The sequence below is a fragment of the Lepisosteus platostomus genome, chromosome 24, assembly GCF_059453375.1.
Source record: "Lepisosteus platostomus isolate fLepPlt1 chromosome 24, fLepPlt1.hap1, whole genome shotgun sequence".
NCBI lineage: Eukaryota > Metazoa > Chordata > Actinopteri > Semionotiformes > Lepisosteidae > Lepisosteus > Lepisosteus platostomus.
The window spans coordinates 10394597-10415211 of NC_142634.1; the positions used below are offsets into that span (position 1 = coordinate 10394597).

General features: G+C 41.9%; 3 protein-coding genes across 7 annotated transcripts in view; 1 reads left to right on the top strand and 2 right to left on the bottom strand.

The window, feature by feature from the left end:
* Window positions 1-6051, bottom strand: part of kdm2bb (lysine (K)-specific demethylase 2Bb) — a 79780-nt gene extending 73729 nt beyond the window's left edge. For all 3 annotated transcript variants that reach the window (XM_088618814.1, XM_088618815.1, XM_088618813.1), the window contains exons 1-4: window positions 5647-6051; window positions 4724-4868; window positions 4127-4205; window positions 3793-3839 (exon numbers count right to left, since the gene is read on the bottom strand). In XM_088618814.1, the coding sequence (XP_088474940.1) occupies window positions 3793-3839; window positions 4127-4205; window positions 4724-4868; window positions 5647-5679 (304 nt within the window). In that variant the 5' untranslated portion in view covers window positions 5680-6051. The remainder of the gene's footprint in view (window positions 1-3792; window positions 3840-4126; window positions 4206-4723; window positions 4869-5646) is intronic.
* Window positions 6052-7064: 1013 nt separating this feature from the next.
* orai1b (ORAI calcium release-activated calcium modulator 1b) lies at window positions 7065-14391 on the top strand. Its single transcript, XM_088618026.1, has 2 exons — window positions 7065-7434; window positions 12124-14391. Exons 1-2 carry the CDS (start codon window positions 7321-7323, stop codon window positions 12694-12696), a joined length of 687 nt encoding a protein of 228 aa, XP_088474152.1. The 5' UTR covers window positions 7065-7320; the 3' UTR covers window positions 12697-14391.
* Window positions 13964-20252, bottom strand: morn3 (MORN repeat containing 3). Of its 3 annotated transcripts, none has more exons than XM_088618023.1 (6): window positions 20094-20252; window positions 19567-19739; window positions 18863-19020; window positions 17157-17316; window positions 16290-16474; window positions 13964-15066 (listed from the first exon to the last, which is right to left on the bottom strand). In XM_088618023.1, exons 2-6 carry the CDS (start codon window positions 19709-19711, stop codon window positions 14998-15000), a joined length of 717 nt encoding a protein of 238 aa, XP_088474149.1. In that variant the 5' UTR covers window positions 19712-19739; window positions 20094-20252; the 3' UTR covers window positions 13964-14997. The 3 variants fall into 3 exon arrangements, with proteins under 3 accessions (XP_088474149.1, XP_088474150.1, XP_088474151.1); XM_088618024.1 differs by having other exon boundaries at window positions 18863-19015; window positions 19562-19739; XM_088618025.1 differs by having other exon boundaries at window positions 19567-19721; window positions 20094-20240.
* Window positions 20253-20615: the final 363 nt, after the last annotated feature.

Consider the following 20615-nt stretch of genomic DNA (forward strand, 5'->3'; position numbering starts at 1 on the left):
GACCTCTGTTTTACATCTCATCCAAAGGATGGCACATTTTTTACAGTATGGTGTCCCCGTCACTATACTGGGGTACTAGGACCCACACAGACTGCAGGGAGAGCGCACCCCTACTGGTCCCACTAACGCCTCTTCCAGCAGCAACCTTAGCTTTCCCAGGAGGTCTCCCATCCAGGTACTACCCAGGCTCACAACTGCTTAGTTTTTTGTGGGCTGCCAGCTGTGAGTTATAGGGTGATACAGCTGCTGGCTGTGAGGGTCTGAAACAGTCCTTACTGTAGTTCCTCTCTTATTTTTACTTCTTAGCAGCGAACTCTTCCACATGCACTGCAGGAGTTACTGTGGGAGTACCAGTGTCAGTGTGCTGCTGAGAGCTCCTCCTCTGTAGAGAATTAAAGTGGCTGTACAGCACTGAGGATCTCCAGGCTTCTTCAGTTCCCTTAAACTAGAGCTTATACCGTCAGTCCTCTTAGGAAGTTCATATTTCCTTGCGATAACAAGGCACACAACAGACCGTGTGGTGATAAATGCCAAATGCCCCTCTTTTTTCCCCTCAATAAGAAAGCAACACAATGAAGATCATCTCCTCTAGTAAACCATTCAGGCTGCTAATGCAGTAATCCAATATTTTTTAATGTGCTTTTGGGTTTTTAACATTGCAAGTTGCTTTTTTTTCATTTTTTTTAAAAGAAATTCCCTTTTATTAAAAAGCCATATGACAAAACCAAATGTGGTATTGCCATACCAGAAGCCAGCTCCTTAGAATAGCAGCCCCGTCACCTGGACTAGACAGCTCTGGGAATCCAGGAGGAGCCTCTTGCCGGTCACGTGACCTTCCGAGAACCACAGGAAGATCTCCCTATCTGTTCTGTTCCCTTTTCACCCGGAAAGCAACAAATCTTTCTACCACTTTGCAAAAAGTAAGTTCTGCTGAAACATTTCCTTCCTAAAGTCACTTTCAGAATGCAAGGGGAAAGCATGAGAATAGTGATGCTCCAAAACAATAGCTATGAGGAAAGTAAATTGTTTTCAGCTTCACAGTCACATACTCTCATCTAATCAGCTTTAGAAGAACGTGAAAGTTTTGCTGCTTTCCTCCATTTAATTACTATAACTATGTATTTCCTTGCTTGCAGTGCATTAGAATGCACAGGGAGCACAGAAAGGTACTATACAATGCATGCAATAGAAGTGCAGAATGTACAGTTCTATTTAAAGGTGGAAACAAATTTAAGGTGTGTGTAAAATGTATAAGGAATATAAACTCAGGACATGCCACAGCTAAATCACACAATGATCTCAGGAGTTAAAATCTAGGTAATAATGTGTGTACATATATGGATGAATATCCATGCAAGAAATAATTTGACAAAGTTTACCCAAAAGTAACACCTGACAAACTGACAATGAAAGAACATCCTTGAACATCCTGGAAATGAAACCAAACTTTTTTCAGAAGCCACATGACTTCATCTTGTAAATCACAGTGGAGATCAGATTTGCGTTTAGCTGTGTTTTTTCCCCCTCCCTGGGCAGCCTTTCACTTGAGTGGGGTTTGAAACCGCAAATGAAAAGAGCTGATAGCAAAAGCTCACAAGTACGGGAATGTAAACACGTAGGCGTCTCTCTTCGTGGAAGGCTCTTATTTTTAAACAAACAGCTGTTGTAAAAAAAGAAAGGCTGTTGACCCAAAATGAACTTAACACTGATTCCTAAAACATGGCAACTACAAGAATGTCTTTTGCCACGACAGCAGAGGTAGCATGGCAATGCTCTGTCTCATCCTCATATGATTTCAAACACTTGGAAGATATCCCAGTTCACTGGAACAGTACTGTTGATAGTTAACATTAAAAGTAGTGCATCGTCCATACTACTGGAAAGAATGTTTTGCCAAAAGCCCCAATCCAGCTTGAAATGGATGAGGGACATTAAATAGTTGCCACACTAAAGATATGTCACCCAAAGCAAAGAACAAGACAGGACAAATGTGTAAAAAATAAAGAACCCAGACATGAGTTTGCAACCTCCATTAATTTAGACAGCAGCATCTTTATCAATCACCATGCCCTGGAAGCTCGTTCTAGTCATCCTGTGCTACGGCAGGAAACTGGGGGTTTATCTGCACTTCTCAAAGTCAGCTGTAATTTCCACTTGCTGCTGCTGCACCGCCCACGACCAGCACTGACGACAAACTTCCCGATCTACACACCCCACCTGCAAGAGGTTCAGGCTCGGTGTTGCTTTCCATTCATACAAAAGGCCGCCTGGCTCTCAACTCAGATCGGAAGTTGACTGTGCTAGCACAACCTTTAACACTTTCGCTTCTAGGCTATCAACCTGCGATGTAAAACATTCAAGAACTGCTTAAAAAAAAAACGACAAACTGTATGAATGCAGACACCTGCACAGAGCAGACGCAAAAGCTGCAATTTTAACCCTATCTGAAAATTGAATGCAAAAGCTAGAGCACTTTTAGTTATACCAACAGACCCCCTGAACAATAACCCTTGACGTCCTACCAATGCAACTGCCCTAGCTAAGATCCTGAAAGACTTGATTGGTGTAAAGATGCTGCAAATCTACTGACTCCATGTGGATGCACAGTAGATTCTTCAGACTGCTTAAAGCACAGCCCGCCTATTATAGCTGTCCAGTCCCTCAGAGAAGAACAGTAGATTTGAACCCAGCACAGCATGGGAAGAGTTCTGCAGCTCTGAATTCATCTCTTTCCCCATCCTCCAAGGAATCCTTGAAGAACCTGCTAGCGACAGTTTAATTACTGCTAAACCACCAATGCATAACTGTATAGCTCAACCACATAGCTTTTAAGATTAGTGAGGTCAAAACAAAAATACAGCCAGACACACAGCAGATATGTTGCATTACCAGTCCTTTTTTATAACATGCTTTGGTATTTCTAAATAACGGTGGGTTCATCCCCTCAAAGGAAAACTAATCTGGAGTGTAAACAAAACCTGCAGCAACCTTCATTCATCCCTCAGTTTTTCATTTGTTCTTAGATGAAGGAGCTGGACCCTTTCCTATCAGATGTAGCTTCACCAAAGCGAATCGTCATCGGGATTAATAGTATATTATCTCATTAATCTGCCTGTTCTGTAATACAGTATTTTAAGGCATTCAAATAACACTGTCTCGTGCATTAATGATTACAGTGATAAGACTTTACAAAGTAAATAATACGTAGTGTTCTAAATTCAACAAAAATACGACAGTAACTGCTTCGCAGAATCAGAAATATCCGAGCGCTCTTTTCATTACAGGGATATGTTGGATGACTTTTTACGATTTAAATGTAGAAAGCAGAATTCCAGTTCAGCATGATGATACAACATGACTCATCTCAATTTGACTATACCCTCACAAATTGATTCATGCTGTCTTCAGCTGCTCCGGTATTAGCTTGCTGTGGACCCACGGAAGAATGCCTTCAGCTTTGTACCCGCAAAATGGCTTAACTCTCAGAGGGAGACTGGACTAGTCGGGATTCGCTTCATAGCAAAACGCTACACCAACACAACGCCTTAGGCGTCTTTTACACCAGCTTTGCACAAGTTAAAAAGTAAAATGGATCAAAACAAAGTTATATTTCTGTAATATTAATACGCCGACTTAAAACGAATCTGGTATAATCCCGCTATGATTTTTTCAAACCGGTTTGCTCTTATTTTAAATACAGAGGAGCTTGCACAACATCCCAAAATCGCTATTCATAGGGGGGCTAAAACGGCACTGTTGACGATTTAAAGCAAACATGGAAGTCCTACTTACCTACCAAACCTTTAACCTCGCTTACGTTGAAGTCGGGATCTGGCATCCTTCGGAAATAAGGAAAAAAACACGATTAGGATATTTGCATTGCACCGAAGTGTGCTTCCCAATGATCAAAATTAGTTTTACTTTTTTTTTTACACTTGATGCATATCTAACACGTACCGCTTTGGTCATTTCGATCAACTAAAAAACGAAACATACGACACGCATTCTACTAGGCTGTGTTAATTTAATTTTATTATGATTAATCGATATTTGTGGTTTCTTACAAATTGTATGAGATTTTAAATGAGTGCAGTGCATGAGCCGTAAATGTACCGTCTTCACTCACCTTATTCCCAGTCCATCTTTGGTTTTAAAAATTAGGGGGATCTTGAGCGCTTCTCTTTGCACATACTCGTAGGTAAAATCTGCGTGACAAAATTGCAAACGCAGCTAGACAACTTTTCCATATTTAACAGTATTCAAAATTTCATTACGCCTCATAGTGCGTATTCTGCTCATGATTAAATGTGGCCAGACCGTACCCAGGCAGGTGATACAATCGATTATCCTAGCATTAAAATTCAATATTATTTCTGCACACTCACATGCGGATAACGTAGATGCCTGTGTGGTTCTTGGCTATTTACACCGGGTTTTTTTTTTTATTCGTCACGTTTGGTGCCGTGCAATTTGAAGCTTAAAAAAAGATTAAGGCATAACTATGAGAGCAACATGGGTAGGCTTTGACTTCAAGCTCTTTGTGCACCTGACAGTACTTCCCTGCACAGCAAACCCAGGCGGGAAAATACAAACTTGAACACGGGTTTGACTTGAGCCACTACTGCGTGACCTTCACTATGCACTCTGTAGCAGATGGCGCTTGGGTCGGAAGGCGTGGATATATATTTTTTTATGAATGGAACTCAGAGGCGAGGATATTTACCTTTCCCGTCCATCATCACCACGTAGTTAGTATTATATGAATCACTTTTAAGTTTCTCCTCCAAATTAAAACTTCGGATACTCGTAATTTCTTCCACATCCGACAGATCTTCATTTTCGTCGTACATTCTCCTACCGATGGAGCGCTGTGTTTGAAAATTACATTTAAAAAAAAAGTAAAATCGACTATGGCCATCCTCCCCACCCCCGACATTAACTTTAAATCAAGTACCCTTCGTTGGAGCTCATGTATGCATTATGCAACGATAAAAACAATGCGAATATTTAACTAACTTTTGTAACACGATGCCCATTTGGTGCTGCTTTTATATATTTTTAAAAATTGCTGTTTTAATATTTAAACCATTCAGGTAAGATACTTTGCTTACCAATCACGTTATTAATTTGAAGCAACACGAGCTGCGCCCGTAAAAAAAAACAAAATGCATCGAGATTTAAGATTGTTAAGATTTTTACAACACACCAGGAGCACGCATCACAGCGTTATTTAAATAAATGTAACTCCCTAGGCCCATCAAGCCTAAATGAAAAAAAAAAAAGAATATATACAGCGTTTGCACGCTAGTTAAATGTTTCCAGTCATTATTTGCCTTGCAAGACAGGGCTTAGCCACACTGCTGTGCCACACGACTCTTACCACCATTTAAAACGGGGATACGTTCTTAACGCTAAAAACAAAAATAAGTCCAGCGTCAGATTCCTCACATTGCTGCGCCAATACATGTAATTCACCGAAACCTGTGAAATTAGATCTGCACGCATCGATATGCCGCAAAACAGTGTGAAGCAGTGTGAAACGTTAAAATGTTGTTTCTAATACCGAAAATGCTTCTAAATAGATTTCTTACACTTTCAGTCCCTTTTCCTAGGCTGGCTATAAAAGGATAGGGTAAAACTACACACCAGTCTGCGTCCAGATTCTGCGTGCGCCTCCATTTTTTTGGAGATTTCGCCAGTTTTACCACTTTAGCCCCGCATTGTGCCGAAAATGCTACATTTAAAGTTAGAAAACACTTTGCTTTCCGATTCCAAACTAAGTAGGCACCATTTTTGTATAGTATTGAGCTGACGTCACGGCCGAAAGAATCAAAACATTGCTAGAGAGCGTCATGCGTCATCTTTATTCACAACTTCAAGCCTACATCCCCGCGTTCTTCATAGTTTTCAACAGCATAAAAGCAATTGTATTTCGATGCGGTGCTGCTCCAATAAAACAATCCTAAAGTCACGTCTACCCTGATTCTTTTTTTTTCTTTCTGGGTCACGAGTCTGCAATAAGCATGCACGCAGGCGCTGCAGCTGTTGTGTGTGTTGTGTAAAGCGAGAGACGGTGCGTGCATGCAGCGTGCCTCTCCAGATGCATGACATTGTGCATGTACACACAGAGAGAGACACGCACAGCAGCATCGCTTTTTTTTGTTGCTAACGTGTCGGATAGCCCGGCCACTAGCTCTGCAGAGTTGGTTTCAGGTGTCCCTCCCCTTGTTAAAAATGGTTTAACCGAAGTCTAGACCCCCCCCCCCCCCCGGCCGTCCTCGCGTGGACATTCCACGATGGGGGTTAGCGGTCTTTGTGCGTGTGCGTGGTTTTATTTTCGGGGACAAATGGCACGGGGAATGTCCGTAACATCTTCCGCACTATGCCGACGGCCCCGCTCCAGAACACGATAGACAATGCGATAATCATCGCAAAAGACTGTATTTAGTATGTACTGCATGTCGACTGAATGTGGTGTTTAAAGGCAAGTACTGATTCAGTGCTGTGCTACTGTACAACTGATATTGCATAATTTAAAAATGTTTTTTCGGCATTAACCCTCATTTCAAAAGCCGCATTCAAATGAAACAGTCCAACGTATCCCTTGAAAACCTCTTTGGAACCTAAGCTCTGAATCCAAAATCTGATTTAATGTGTATTGTTTCAAATACACGTATTCCTTTCCGGAAAGATTAATGGCCATCGATCCTGGAAAGTTCAAAAGCAAGCTTCAAGTTAAAAGGATCTGTTTAAATCGCTACGTGTATTTTCTTGATTTATACGTTCACACTGTGGACATAGGAAATTCGAATGTAGACCAGTGATTTGAGCTCCACCGTTCTCCGTTTACTGGGATAGAAGCCTTCACAGCTAAATGAGTTCTGCTACAAAAAAGCAGGCTGTCAAAATAGGGGAGGGACATGCAAAAATATCTTCGACCCTTCAGAGTTGCATCCGTAACTACCAATTGCACGGCCCAAATGGCGGCTCCAACAGGACCCCGTCGACTCGGGGGGGGGTATCCGCCTTCATGAGGGCGGGGTGTCACATATGAGCGCTGCGTCGGTAGCCGCACGGGGTTCTGGGAAACAGAGGGCGTCTTGTTCTCCTCTCTGCTCTGTGGATAAGAAGTTGAGACGGAGCGGTCTGTCGGTAGCCGGCTGCCCGTTGCCCCCCGGTCCCGGAGTCTTTGAACCGCAGGGTCTCATGAGGCCGCCTCCTGAGGCTGGGACGGTCTGCTCTTCCAAACGGAAGATCCTGTCGTAACCGCGAAGCGGCCCGTTTTGCAGCCTGCCCAAGTTTGCCCGGCGCTTCTCCTTGATGAGCCTTAACGAGCACTCGCTGCAGGCTCTGTCCTGGAGGAAGCTCTATCTGAGCAGAGCCAAGCTCAAGGCTTCGAGCAGAACGTCAGCCCTTCTCTCAGGTTTCGCAATGGTGAGTACGGCTACTATGTGGCCGAGAAGGGCGCCGAATTAATTTTTTTAAAAGTTGTCGTTAAGTGGGTTTTTTTTTTTCCCCCGTTGAAGGGAAACGAGCGTGCCTTGACAGTTAAACTTGCCTATTTGTGCCGGTGCACGAAGAGGTATTAATAGAGATGTGTGATGTTTTCAGATTTCAGATTAGTTTCGTATCGTTTTTATTGTATTTCCAAGTTAGCTGCCGTGTCAACAATCCCCGTCATGATAACGATTTGATTTCCTGTTCGTCTTTGGTGCCGTGCAGTTTTTGTTTCAGCGTCTTGACAGTGACATGCCTTTGGCTTTGATCTTGGTTAAAACGATCTGCGCTGCCCGTACCTCTTGCTTAATCAATTGGTTTATTTCATGTATTTTATGTTTTAAGTCGGGTTGGAGATCTCGTGTTTGCATTTGAACCCCAAAATTCTCAATGAGAGCTGCACCGTCTTGGGGAACTGTAGCTCTGCATTAACTCCACTCCCCGAATCCACTGAAGTTTTATCATTCAAAGCTGTCAGATTCAGTTGGGTAGAGTTTCATAGGGGCATTTGATGCACCGAACAACATTTTGCCATTTTATGGTGATTTCACGTGGGCGAACGGCTGGTAAAGTAATGCACCCATATGGCAACATTTTGTGTGCCGAAATGTTATTCATTAATTTTCACGCCTTGGAATTCGGGGTGGGATTTTGCAGTCAGGAAGTAAATTGAGTCCGCATTGAGCCCCGTGAGATTCTGATCGTGTTTGTGCAATTCTGACAGTATACGTCTAAGATGTTCTTGGTAAATTATGCGAAGGTGCAACCAGTGTACACAACCCACTAGAATAATAAATTTAGTCTTTATCGGTATTCCACTGCAGATCTCCAGTGCTGCATTTTTTACACTCGTCATTGTTTCTTTGGGTGCGCATAGGGTGGCAAAACTGACATTGAGTACAATTGACCCGTTTTTATAACGCTTGGCAGTAAAACTAGCGCCAAGATATGAATGGTTAGTAAAAAAACAGTCTTATAGCTATCCATTAACGAATGCTATACTTTCTTATTGCCTACATACCAAGATGGTGATTTTCCATTCGAGTACTGCATGTAGAAAGAATGTAAGTCTGGCATAGCACGTATTCAGTCATTTACGTCTTGGAAAGGTTTGACAGTGCTGCTTTTGTGTATCTGTGTTGTGCAGGCTAATCTTTAAACAGTCTTTTTCTGCTTTTTAAAGGGTTTCGAACCTGTAATAGATTGCACTGAATAGTTCATCTGTATGACAAAGCTACAGTTCTGTTTTAAGCACAGCACCAAAATTCCCCGTAATAAAACACAGGGAGCCCCCCTCTACTATTTTGATTGAGATTTTTTTTAAAACTACTGTCATTTGTAATATCACTATTACATTTAAAAAGGAATATAGTTAGCAACGGCAGGTGAGATTTTGTGATGTATTATACCCAGGAATCGAATACACAAAACCTGTGTTTTCTGCACCTCGATGTGCCTGTAGCCAGTATGTGTGTCTGGGAAGCAGGGATGGCAGGGATTCCCTTCCCAACTGTGCTGGAGGAAGCAATTCTTCTTGCTTTGTCCAGAGCTCTGCCTTGAGTGGCTTCCAAATGGGCCGAAAACTCACATCGAACATCTTAGGAAATGTTTATATTGGCACCCACCCACCCAGCCATTCTCTAACCGCTGGTTGTAGTTCAGGGTCACAGGGGAGGGCACCCTGGTCAGGACACCAGTCAGTCCAGCACAGGGCAGACGAAGACTTGCGCACGCTCACACCAGGCCCAGTTCTCACAGAAGCCAATGAACCCGATTAACCACGCCAATATGCTATTGGGCTGTGGGGCGAGGCTGGAGCTCCTAGAAGACCCCCACACAAACTCCAGGCAGGTAGCCCCCCAGGTCCGGCAATGAACCCCGGGCATACCGATTTATTGCAGAGCAGTCATTGTGAAATATACGAAAGGAGGAGTGCATTTAGTGGGGTTTTGATTTTTGTTTTGGGGGGGTAGGAACAGAGATCACTGCAAATTAATTGTGTGGCTGTACACTGGCAGAGTACCGGCACCCCGCCTTCCTTGGTTTAGATTATAAGAGGCATTGGTTTAAACTGGAGGTGACCTAGGGTTATACAGGAACACCCTAGACTGTATCTGCTCTACATTCATTCCACTGTGATCACTTTCACTCATTCTGAAAATCGTACTTGTTCTGTTGCACATTGAGGAGTGTCCGCAGGGCGTTTCCGTTTAATTCCACTTCAAGCTTTATTGTCCTCTGGGGGAAATGTGTTTTGCAACAGAGCGTAACACAGCAATACAACAAAGATGGACATAGTCGCCAACTAAGAAGTCCGTAGAGCGTTGTTTCAGGTGATAAGAGAGCTTCTTTACGTTAAGAGTGAGATTACAGAGGTGATCAAATAAACTTTACTTTATATAGCGCCTTTAAAGGTGGCTTCTCAACGCGCTTTATAGAAAGACAACAGCAGCAACAACAATAAAAAAACAAAATACACAAGATGAGAGTACACAATGAGAGTATGTTGATGGTGGTACAAAATGCAGTCAGAGTGGAGGGGTAAAGAACAGAACCAGTTAAGGTGAAGGCTCTTCTAAAGAAGAAGGTTTTGAGTCTGGATTTGAAGGAGTTTAGAGACGGTGAATCTCCGATATCCTTTGGGAGAGAGCTCCAGAGCTGAGATGAAAGATTTCTGGAGTCTGTTACTGTTCTACCTGGTGAGGTGTCTCCCGCAGGGGAGCAGTGTGAATTCACAGCGGAGGGGGTGAGCCACACATTCCATTATGCTCATCATCTTCTTCAGAACTCTTTGTAGACGGTGTTTGTTTAATTTGCCTCAGTGATTCGGCTGCTTATCTCCACGCGGATTCCCAACCAATCTCAATTAATGGTACAGATGCTGCCATCAGTAGTTTGCTGAAAAATGTTCAAATAAAAGTAGCACTTTCAGTACTAACATAGGTTGGTGGATTGGATTGTGTGCTGTAGCGGTTTTAGCCATGCCTTTGCTTAGGTCTTTATGACACTTTCTGTTTGAAATTACTTATTTATTGGTTTTCGTGTTCTTATCTATTGTAGGGTTTAGAAATGGTGGGGAAAAAGCAGAGCATTTAACATTTAGATAGGATAAGATCACTTTATCGGCCACATACATTTTCTTGCATCAGGAATTTGTCTTTTCGCATACCCCAGCTTGCTCTCCATGAGACACACAGACAGGGAGAGAGAAGCTGGGGGTCAGAGCGCAGGGTCAGCCATTGTACAGCACCCCTGGAGCAGCTGGGGTTAAGGGCCTTGCTCAGGGGCCCAGTGGAGTAGGATTCCTCTGCTTTCTCTGAAACAGAGAAAAAATGTTTCAGCTAATGAGCCTTCTTCTGATGTCAGGCATTACTCCTGTAGAATGCTTAATAGCCAGAACATCTTTCTTTGCAATCTTCAGTGTGGAATTAACCTCATTATTAAGGGTTAATGTATAACCACATTACAGCAAAGGCATACTTAGTATTATTTATTTTTAGCCTTTTCCTTTTCAGTCCTGATTCATTAAACCTGTTGTGCACCCCCAGTTTGCACATGAGGTATTTTTAAAACTGCATCTCGTATGGTAACTGTTGGTAACGAGGCTCGTCCTTTCAATCATTTGACTGAAAAGGGGGAAAAAATGTTTTAGGAAGCATAACCTTCATTTATCTTCTTCCATTAAATTCTGATTTGAGGCCTTTCCACAACAGTGAAAATGTCTGTTACCAGCGCACGCATGTCAACTTTAGATAAAAAAAATTCTAAAGACAGGTATTTGTGTGGAGTCCTGACACGCTTGGCCTGACATTTAAAGATGCTGAAGCATTAAAGAATTGATCACAACAAGCACCAAAGAGATAATAGCATCAGGACTGAGAGCTTCGGTTCTGAATTATTTTTAATTAAATTTTTATTGTTTCACCCTTATTTTCATTTCCGGTTTTAGAAAAACAATAAAAATGCTTTATTCACAAGCCCAAATTATTCCTGCCTCTTTGCATGGATGAAGAATTGCCATGGAGTCAGTATGGTTTAGAATTGGAGCTTCTGCTTTTCTGACTTTTCTTTGGTCTGATTTTTATCCAGGAAACATTGGGAAGATATTCTATTTAGTTTACATCCCAGGGCAGTTTTAACGATAAGGGCTTTGACTGCTCTGGTGAATTGGATACTGACATATTAAGCCCATCCCCACAGACTCTGAGCTCATCTGCATTGCGATCGGGAGAAGAGGAACTGGGGTGCGTGAAGCTGGAAACCCCCAGTGGGATTCTGACTTCATGGAGCTCTGTACACGGCTTTGTCTTTTCACAACATTTCACAACTTTTACACGCTCTCGCGAAGGCCAAATAGGGCGTGTTGGTAGGGGGGGACAGGAAAACGACCGGAAGCTATACCAAAACAAGGCTCTTAGTTTCTGTCTTAATAGCAAATGCACTGTAAAAACTGTGGTTTTGAAGTTTTAAAATGTATATACTTTTAAACCATGAAAAAGTGCAATTCGGACATTTTCTGACCATTAGTAAGACTACACGGGAGAGACAACACGGGACCTCTCTCCTCTCGACAGATTTTATCTGGATTGTGAGTAGTGAAAGTTGTCTTCTGTCTGCCGCCCCCAGGTAGCCATGGTGGAGGTCCAGCTGGAGCCCAACCACGACTACCCCCCCGGCCTGCTGATCGCCTTCAGCGCCTGCACCACTGTGCTGGTGGCCGTGCACCTCTTCGCCCTAATGATCAGCACGTGCATCCTGCCCAACATCGAGGCGGTGAGCAACGTGCACAACCTCAACTCCGTCAAGGAGTCGCCCCACGAGCGCATGCACCGGCACATCGAGCTGGCCTGGGCCTTCTCCACCGTCATCGGCACCCTGCTCTTCCTGGCCGAGGTGGTGCTGCTGTGCTGGGTCAAGTTCCTGCCCGTCAAGAGGAACCCCCTGTCCCCGTCCGGCGATCACAACGCCACCGAGACCATCAGCGCCGGGGAGGCGGCGGCCATCGCCTCCACGTCCATCATGGTGCCCTTCGGGGTGATCTTCATCGTCTTCGCGGTGCATTTCTACCGGTCGCTCGTCAGCCACAAGACAGACAGGCAGTTCCAGGAGCTGGAAGAACTTTCCAATTTTGCCAGACTCCAGAACCAGCTGGACCACAGAGAAGCTCCGATGCAGTCACCGAGCAGTCATTTTCCCTAAACAGAAAATAAACGCCCCACTTGAGTCACTGAACTCTTGATTGTTATGGCTACTGTAATATGTTACCTGATGCATGGACGGGTTCTACTGTTTTAAACTAATGACTGTTTTTTGTTGCCTAGAAAACATCATTTGTAAGATTTACTGTACAGTTTTGCTGCTGTTTCAAGGGGTTTTGCATATCTGTGCATATTTTATATAGAAATGCAGAGGTTAAATTTTTACAGTCGACGGATAAAGGTGTTTAGCACTGCAGTAGCGCATGCATTTTTACGTTTTGATTGGATTGTGTAGGGTTCTGCAGTTTTTATTTTGCCCCCTCTTATCAGTATATGAATTGTAAGAAAGAGAACCTAGAACATTGAATGATTTTTGTGCAGTGCATTACTTTTGCTACAGTATTCGATCATTATTGAGGCAATTAGTTGTAAAATGTTTTCTTTGAACTTGATACAGCTTTAAAAAATAAATATATATTGCTTAAAAAAAGCAATGAGATTTCACAAGAATAGTTGCCTTAAATTGTAGTGGTTACCTCATTAACAAGTTTTAAAAAGGCATTGTAGAATGAGTTTACAAAGTCAAGAATCTTTGTTCAATGTGCCTGTTTAATACCCTTTTAATAATCTGTCATGAGATGAAACTGCTTTTGTATAGTTATGATATGAAAATATAAGGTGAATGACAGATCCCTTGAATATTTCACTGAAAATCAAGGGACTAGCATCTTTAAAACCACAACATAAATTAGTTGGGTTTAGCTTCATAAGGACAGTGCCAAGTCTTAATATGGCTCTTTGAACCAAAATTGTTTTATCTTTACACTGCATTTTACTATTCCACTATTGTGGAAAGATACAATAGTAGAGGTACATTCAAGCAAAAAAGAAAATGTTAAAACTAATTTTGGAATTTAGTTGTATTTATATATTTTGTGGCGAAGAAAAAGGTGTTTTTAATAGGTGAATGTTCATTTAATGGAGTCTACTGTAATCATTGTTGGCAATAGGGAGAAATGCATCCCACTTCTGGCACCTACTGGCCATTAAGAAGTAGTGAATTAAGAAATGCTCTGGCCAGACCGCTACACTGGATCCTGTTCTTCCTGATAATCTGAAGACTTGAGTGAACAGCACAAGCCATGAATTCCTAAATTCAGAAGCTACAAAACTGATACAGACTGTGTTAGCTAATACCATGACAAGATTATTTTTTATACTCATAAGGTTAACTTATTAGTATTAAATGAACTACTGTTCAAGATCACTGGGGAAAAACACGTTTGTTTAATATTTTATGACTGTTAAATGTATATGGAAATCTTTTCTTTACACACACACACCAAGAAGGAAAACTAAGACTGCAAAATGCTTTTCAGTGATATATTTTCTTTAACTTAAATATTGAACTGCTTAACAAAATGAGTAAACTTCTGATCATCTGTACTATACCTACAATTCAGGGTACTTCTAAATATAATATATTTCCAAACCTATCTAGTGCACAGATGATTACAATAGGTTTGTTAGTCTTACTATTTTTTAACCAAAAAAGGTATACCAAGAGTGAATGTGTAATCAGCTTGTTCATTAAATTATTTTTGTCAATTGTGTATTTTTAAACTTCTGAAAGCTGTAAATGTCCAAAAACTGCACAAAAGCAATGGTATTTAAATATACCTTTTGTATCCTGTAAGAGTCTCGAGAGCTTTTTTTGTGTCACTCTCTAAATTGATTCCTGTCTATTGCGCTCTTTAAAGAAAGTGCAAAGGGGTGAACATTGATCATTGCTACTAAGATTCCTTTCCAATTCGGTACTGTTAAGAGAAAATGTATGTTCACCGCATTTGATCAACATCCTGCTTCAGAATTTGATGGAGGCACTTTTTGGTAAGGTCAAAGGGAAAGAAATTATAAAGTTTAATATTCTTTACAAGAAAAGGTTTTAATCTTATGGAATGAGGCTATGTACAAATCATTCGGAAGAAAAACAAAACCCCTGAAAAACACTTAAGGATATAACATGATTACAATGGTAAGATCCCAGAAACCTCTAAGCCTATTTTGCAAAACTTGTATTTGCATACTAGAATATTATATGTTCTGTGGCCTTCAGCCTATAAGAGAAGGATGATGCATTTTCACTGATTGCAGATAATGACCCTGTTATCTGGTACCACCTTTACTGGGTGCAATGAATCAGGTTATGCTTGCAAAGAGATGCCAATGCAGCCTGGTGTGAGAGAGGGCCTGTTTCCCCCTTGTTTTCTCTTTGTCTCTGCCATCCTGGTAAAATCTGAATTTACTCCTGTTCGACTGGAAGCTGTGATAGGGCTTCTTTTAAAACTGCAGCTGGGTCTGCCAGATGTACCTTGAATAAAAGAAAATTGCACCGTCATGAAAAGAAGCAGCATTCTACGATAGGAGACCCTACATTACATACAGAAAGAAAATGATTCTGTGCGCTATAAAGTCACGAAACAAGAATTCTGTTCAAAATGCATGAACATAAAAATGGGATAAAGTTGTCTAGTTTTACATTTACGAAACAATTACATTTTAAGAGAGAACCAACATGGATTTAGGAGAATGGTTTTTGTTTAATATACTACAATTATTTGAACACAAGAACAATGACACCACTAAAGCTGACACAATGTAATGGTTTCCCAGAATGCTTTTCATAAGGAAAATGGCTGTCAAATGAACATCTAGAATCCAAGGTTGCACATGAAAACTGGTTAATGAATTGGAAAATTAGATTCTGGTGTAGTTTCCAAACTACATTTGTAGATGAAAAAATAGGGGGAGTGACAAACACTGAAGCAGTGGCAAGGGGCTTAAAATAAACATGCACAAACACTGACCAGGCAGAAAAATGTAACTTTACATTAATAAGTGGTCCATATAGAATGTAGGAAGGATAATCTGAATTTATAAATGTGGTTGAAGTGTTTCTTTCTGCTTTCTGCCAATTTCTGTCATAACTTTCTGAATAAACAGACCCCTCTGCCATCCTAGAAAAAACATCTAAATGGATAAATGCCAATTCATTTTTGAACCTGTGTTCACTAACTTTTAAATCAAACAATAAAACAACTTGCACAGTGCTGCAAAATCTTTCTTCTCGCCTTTATAGTTTAAAAGGTTTTCTAGTTTAGTGTTTTAACCATGTTGGATTCGACACACACCTGATTATACTCTGTTAAACGAATTACTATAGTATAGGTATTCTTTCTAATGCTTTACAATAATATAGATAATACAAAAACCATTTATTGATAGGGTTTCCTGTCCAATTATTTTAATGTTCCCACAGCAACTTTGAGGCCTTCTCTGACTGAATACAGGGATCAGCTTTTCCCCAGTTCATAAGGATAAATCCACAATGACGTGAGGCAAAGTTCCATCCTCACAGTCCTAAAGACAGAGCTTCTCAGCTGTGTTACTTTTCCCAGGCGTAAAAATAAACTAATAAACAGGCCTGTTTCCATAATTTTGTTTTACCAACATTAAGGTTTTCTTTTCAAAATGGGCAGGGGGTGCTGGCACTTCTTTTTTCCCCTTCAGGCGGTGAGTATTAGCTATCCCTACCTCTGGAATTGGGTAGATAGTTGGGGCCGGGGCTCCTTCTCTCCCAAAATCGACCATGGTTCCACACTTGGCAATGTCCTCTACCCACACCCCTTCGTACAGCTGGCCCTTGTCCAGGTAGAAGAACTTCCCAGGCCCGTGCTTCTTCCCAGTCTTCCAGCTGCCTTCATACCTGTTCTCGTTTGCTAAGAGGAAGAAATATCAAGTGTTTCCTGCGTTATACAGGAATGCCCTCACCTAGCAGGCAGAACCTGAATCTCTGTTAGCAAGCTCTTGTTGTAGAAACCCATACTCAAATCAGAGCACGGGGCAGAAGGTATACTGAGTCACTCCTGACAGCGTGTGGTAGATTGTGGTAGATTTTGCCCAGCACTTTCCTTCTGGTGCAGCAAAGTCTTGGCAAGTTGCAGCAGAAATTGGGAGTAACCACAGAAAGCTTGTGGAACCACTGGAGGGATCATGCTGATTCCATCCTTAAAGGTGCTCTGGCTAGGAATCTAACCCAGGAATCGAGCCCAAGTACCCCAAACAGATAAAATCACCCAGCCAATATATCACCCATTTTCTACCAGAAAGCCAAGGCACAGATTTCTTGGACAATTATGCAATGACAAACCCACCTGTCAGTTTTTGTTTTGGTAAAAGCTAATCCCGCTGCTCGTTTTCTTGACTTTGTTCACAAAACATGGACAACATGTTAATCTGCAAATGTTCTGCAAATGAAATATACACTTACTGGACCACAGAGACAATGAATAACCTGAACCTGAGAAGAATATACAACCATCATGGATGGCATCACCCTGCTGCTGTGCTGCTTACAGAGACACCTCAACAGTTGCAGAATATGTGATCATCAAGCCTTACCAAGTCTCAGCATTCCTTGTCCATTGTGTTGGTCCTCCAGCCACTCCCCCTCATATATATCTCCATTCACATAGTACATTCTGCCCCAACCACTCCTCTGGTCTCTGAGCCACTCTCCCTCGTAGCAGGAGGAATCATTGTAAAAGTAAGTCCCAAATCCCTGAAGAACACACACAGAATAACCTGTCAGAAAACTGCAAACATTAATATACCTGAAGTAGGCTTTCTATTTTTCAATGTGGAATTCCAAATCATGCTTTGCGAAATGGCTTGTATTTTGTGGGAATGCAGGGAAAACACTAAGAGGCCCTTTACAGTCTGTTACGTCCCCATGCGTGTCTGTGTGTTTTGGTTTTTTCCCCACTTCCTGTATTTAGGTACCCCCTATTGGTCCGTCATTATACCATCACTACATTTGTGATGTCATCGCCAATCTACTCCCGGCCAATCAGAACCCAAAATTAACAGTTTATATATTTGAAGAAGTCTCGACTCCATCAGCTTTTGCTCGACTTCGGTTAACTTCGGCTCAACATCTCATAGTATTTGCTCGCTAGTGTTCGTGTTTGTTTGTTGGCTTGTTTGATTAGTTTTGATTACCTGTGTGTTGTTATTAGCTTGCACATACTTGTTACTTTCCTTTTTACCTTACTTGTTCTCATTGTACCCCATTCCTCGCTTTTGTATCGTATATTTGCATACTACCCTTTTTCCGCCATTGTGCAATTTTGCTCAATCGTGTTGTCTGAGTTTAACTATGAACCTTTTGTACATTTGGGGGAATGTTAATAGGTAAGATCTATCAGATAGATCAGATCTCATCGTCACTGTATTAGCTAGGGCCGTTTTGTTTTTTCATTTTATTTTCTTTAGCACCACTCAGGTTCCTTTTCCCTGTGTGTTCTTTGTGTCCTGTAAATATGTACCAGTCACTTATTCACTTTTTTTTGTAAATAATAAATCACTTTTGCACGAAACTGTGTTGTCCTGCTTCCTAAGTCCCTCAACAGAAACCCACCTGCATCCAAACCCGTCCTGAATGTTACACCCCTTTACCCCTAGACTACTGGGGTCGTAACACAGTCCGTGCAGATATCTAATCACACCGTCACTGCCATTACAGAAACTGAAGGCAGATTACGTCAACCTGAACTTTGCAGCATGGTGCCTACATTTCACAAAATACACCCGTCTATGCATGGGTGAGCCAGAGTTCACAGCCCTTGGTCTCAGAAACTGGACTCCTTCCCACGAGGAGTCAGACACGTCCCGGGGCTGTGAGGACTCGCTTGGGCCAAGTGTCCCAACCTCCTGCCTCTGACTAAGAGTCAATTGTTTCATCAGTGCATGATATTGAAACCCATTGATCCAGTGCTCCGTCATTGAGCGAAGGGGTGTGGGCAGAGTACACTGACAACCTGCAGAGCAGGGTAGTCCTTGTTGCTCACAAGCCAGCTTCCCAGAAGGCCTATCAGCCTGAATCATGCCCGAGTACACCTCCATCTCTGTGAAACCCACTCTGCCCATCAGTACCCTGTCAGTCCAGCTAAGCACTGACAGCAAGACGCGGCCTTCTCTACCTCCTCGCCGCGCCTTAGCAACACCATGATCTGTGCACGAATACCATTGCACTCAGCGAGACACATTCAGCTCGTACCCCCTCCCGGACCCAAGCCCAGCCCTCCTGTGCTGCTTCTGGTACTCGCCTCTTTCTTGTCGTTCTTCCATGCTCCCGAATAGACCTTGACGTACTCCCCAGTGTCGGGATGGGGCACGCTCAGAGTCCCATGGCCACTGCGCTTGCCACGTTTCCAGTCCCCGTCGTAAATGGCTCCAGTCTTCTTCCACACCTGTGTGCCCTTTCCTAATTCCGACAACAAAAAACAGATCAGCTCATTTTACCATCCTGGGGTAGGTCCTCCTTACTGTGTGCTGGATATTACAGTCCCTTGTCTTACAAAGAATGTCTCACTATCACTCTCGGGGCTAACATTTTTCTATGTATATAATTTTAAAAGTACCAAATAATTTTTAACTGCCCCCCACCTCCACCACTATCTCATTTTGAAAGGCCAGAGTTTTCAGGTTGTGCCTGAAAAACAGTGTAGGTGCATTGCATCGAATAACTCTGCAAATTCTGGTCAATCTTCTTTGGCATATGATTCATATTTTAATCAGAAAAAAATGTCATAAAATAGATTCTGATTCTTCTTTCGGTGCAAACACCAGTCAACATTACACCAATTCAGGTCGCTGTAGAGGGGGGCTTACTCTTCTGACTACCCGATGTCCATCCCACAAACAAATGAACTGCTGGGAAACCCTCTTAGCACCGCTAAACTCACCGCTAAACGCAACCTTTATACATTGATCTAAAACCGGAATTGGCAGGGAACTGCTGTCACTTTACCGTGTTTCATGTTGTCCAGCCACTCGCCGGTGTATTGATCCCCGTTGACCGAATAGACGCTGTGTCTCAATCCACATTTCTGTGCCTTTTTGTCCCATTCCTTGACGAGAGGTTCTGCTCTCCGGGGCTTTTTAAAATGGGGCATGGCTGCTCCGCTGTGACGGAAACGGCTTCTAAGTGATGTTAGGAGAAGGAATACCAACAATATATCCGTACAGTCTGGGTTGAGCCATTGCCCTGAAGCATTTTACAGCGACTGGTGGATGCCCGTCTTTAATTACATGTGGAATCCGGAGCATTCGTTTAGTATTTAACGTCATTCATGTAAAATAATTACGCTAAAAAGTGAGATATGTGTTATTTGCAGCACGTAATAAGTTGTGCACAATGTGTTTTTATTTTATCATAATTCTGAGTAACGCGACATTACATAGATATGATAGGATACATTTACTATTCAAATAAACACGGCCCCTTCTGCCTCAACTGCGTTGGAAAGTTAAATTTAGGATTAAGAATGGAAATACCTTGAAGAGGTGAGCGACTTTCTTTAATCCGTCTTGATTAAATTAACCAACTTGCAAAAAACAATGAAATATTAGGAAGAACAGAGCGCTGTCTAAACACACAGCAGGCACCACTCAACAGCGTGATCCGTAACCATAGCAACAAACCCAAACGTCTTCCTGTCTCTCACAATTTAATATTTCGTGTATAAAAACATTCTGCCACAGAATAATAGAAGCAATTAACACACTCTTCGTGGTGTGCATTTTACTTTGTTGATTAAATATTTTAAATTATAATAATTTTGTCAATTTCAAAAATACAAAATAATGTCTTATAAAGACACTGAATACCAGCATTCAAAAAAATAATATAATAACGATAACTGTTAGAAACAATTAGTGATCTGATACTTTGGCCTATAACATAACGTATTATATTCTATAATAGGCGTTGTTCCTGTTCTATTTATATAAGTACTGTTTGTGTGCTTGTAAATCTAAAATTACGACAGCGGATTTCGTGTAGTAAAAACAATGCAT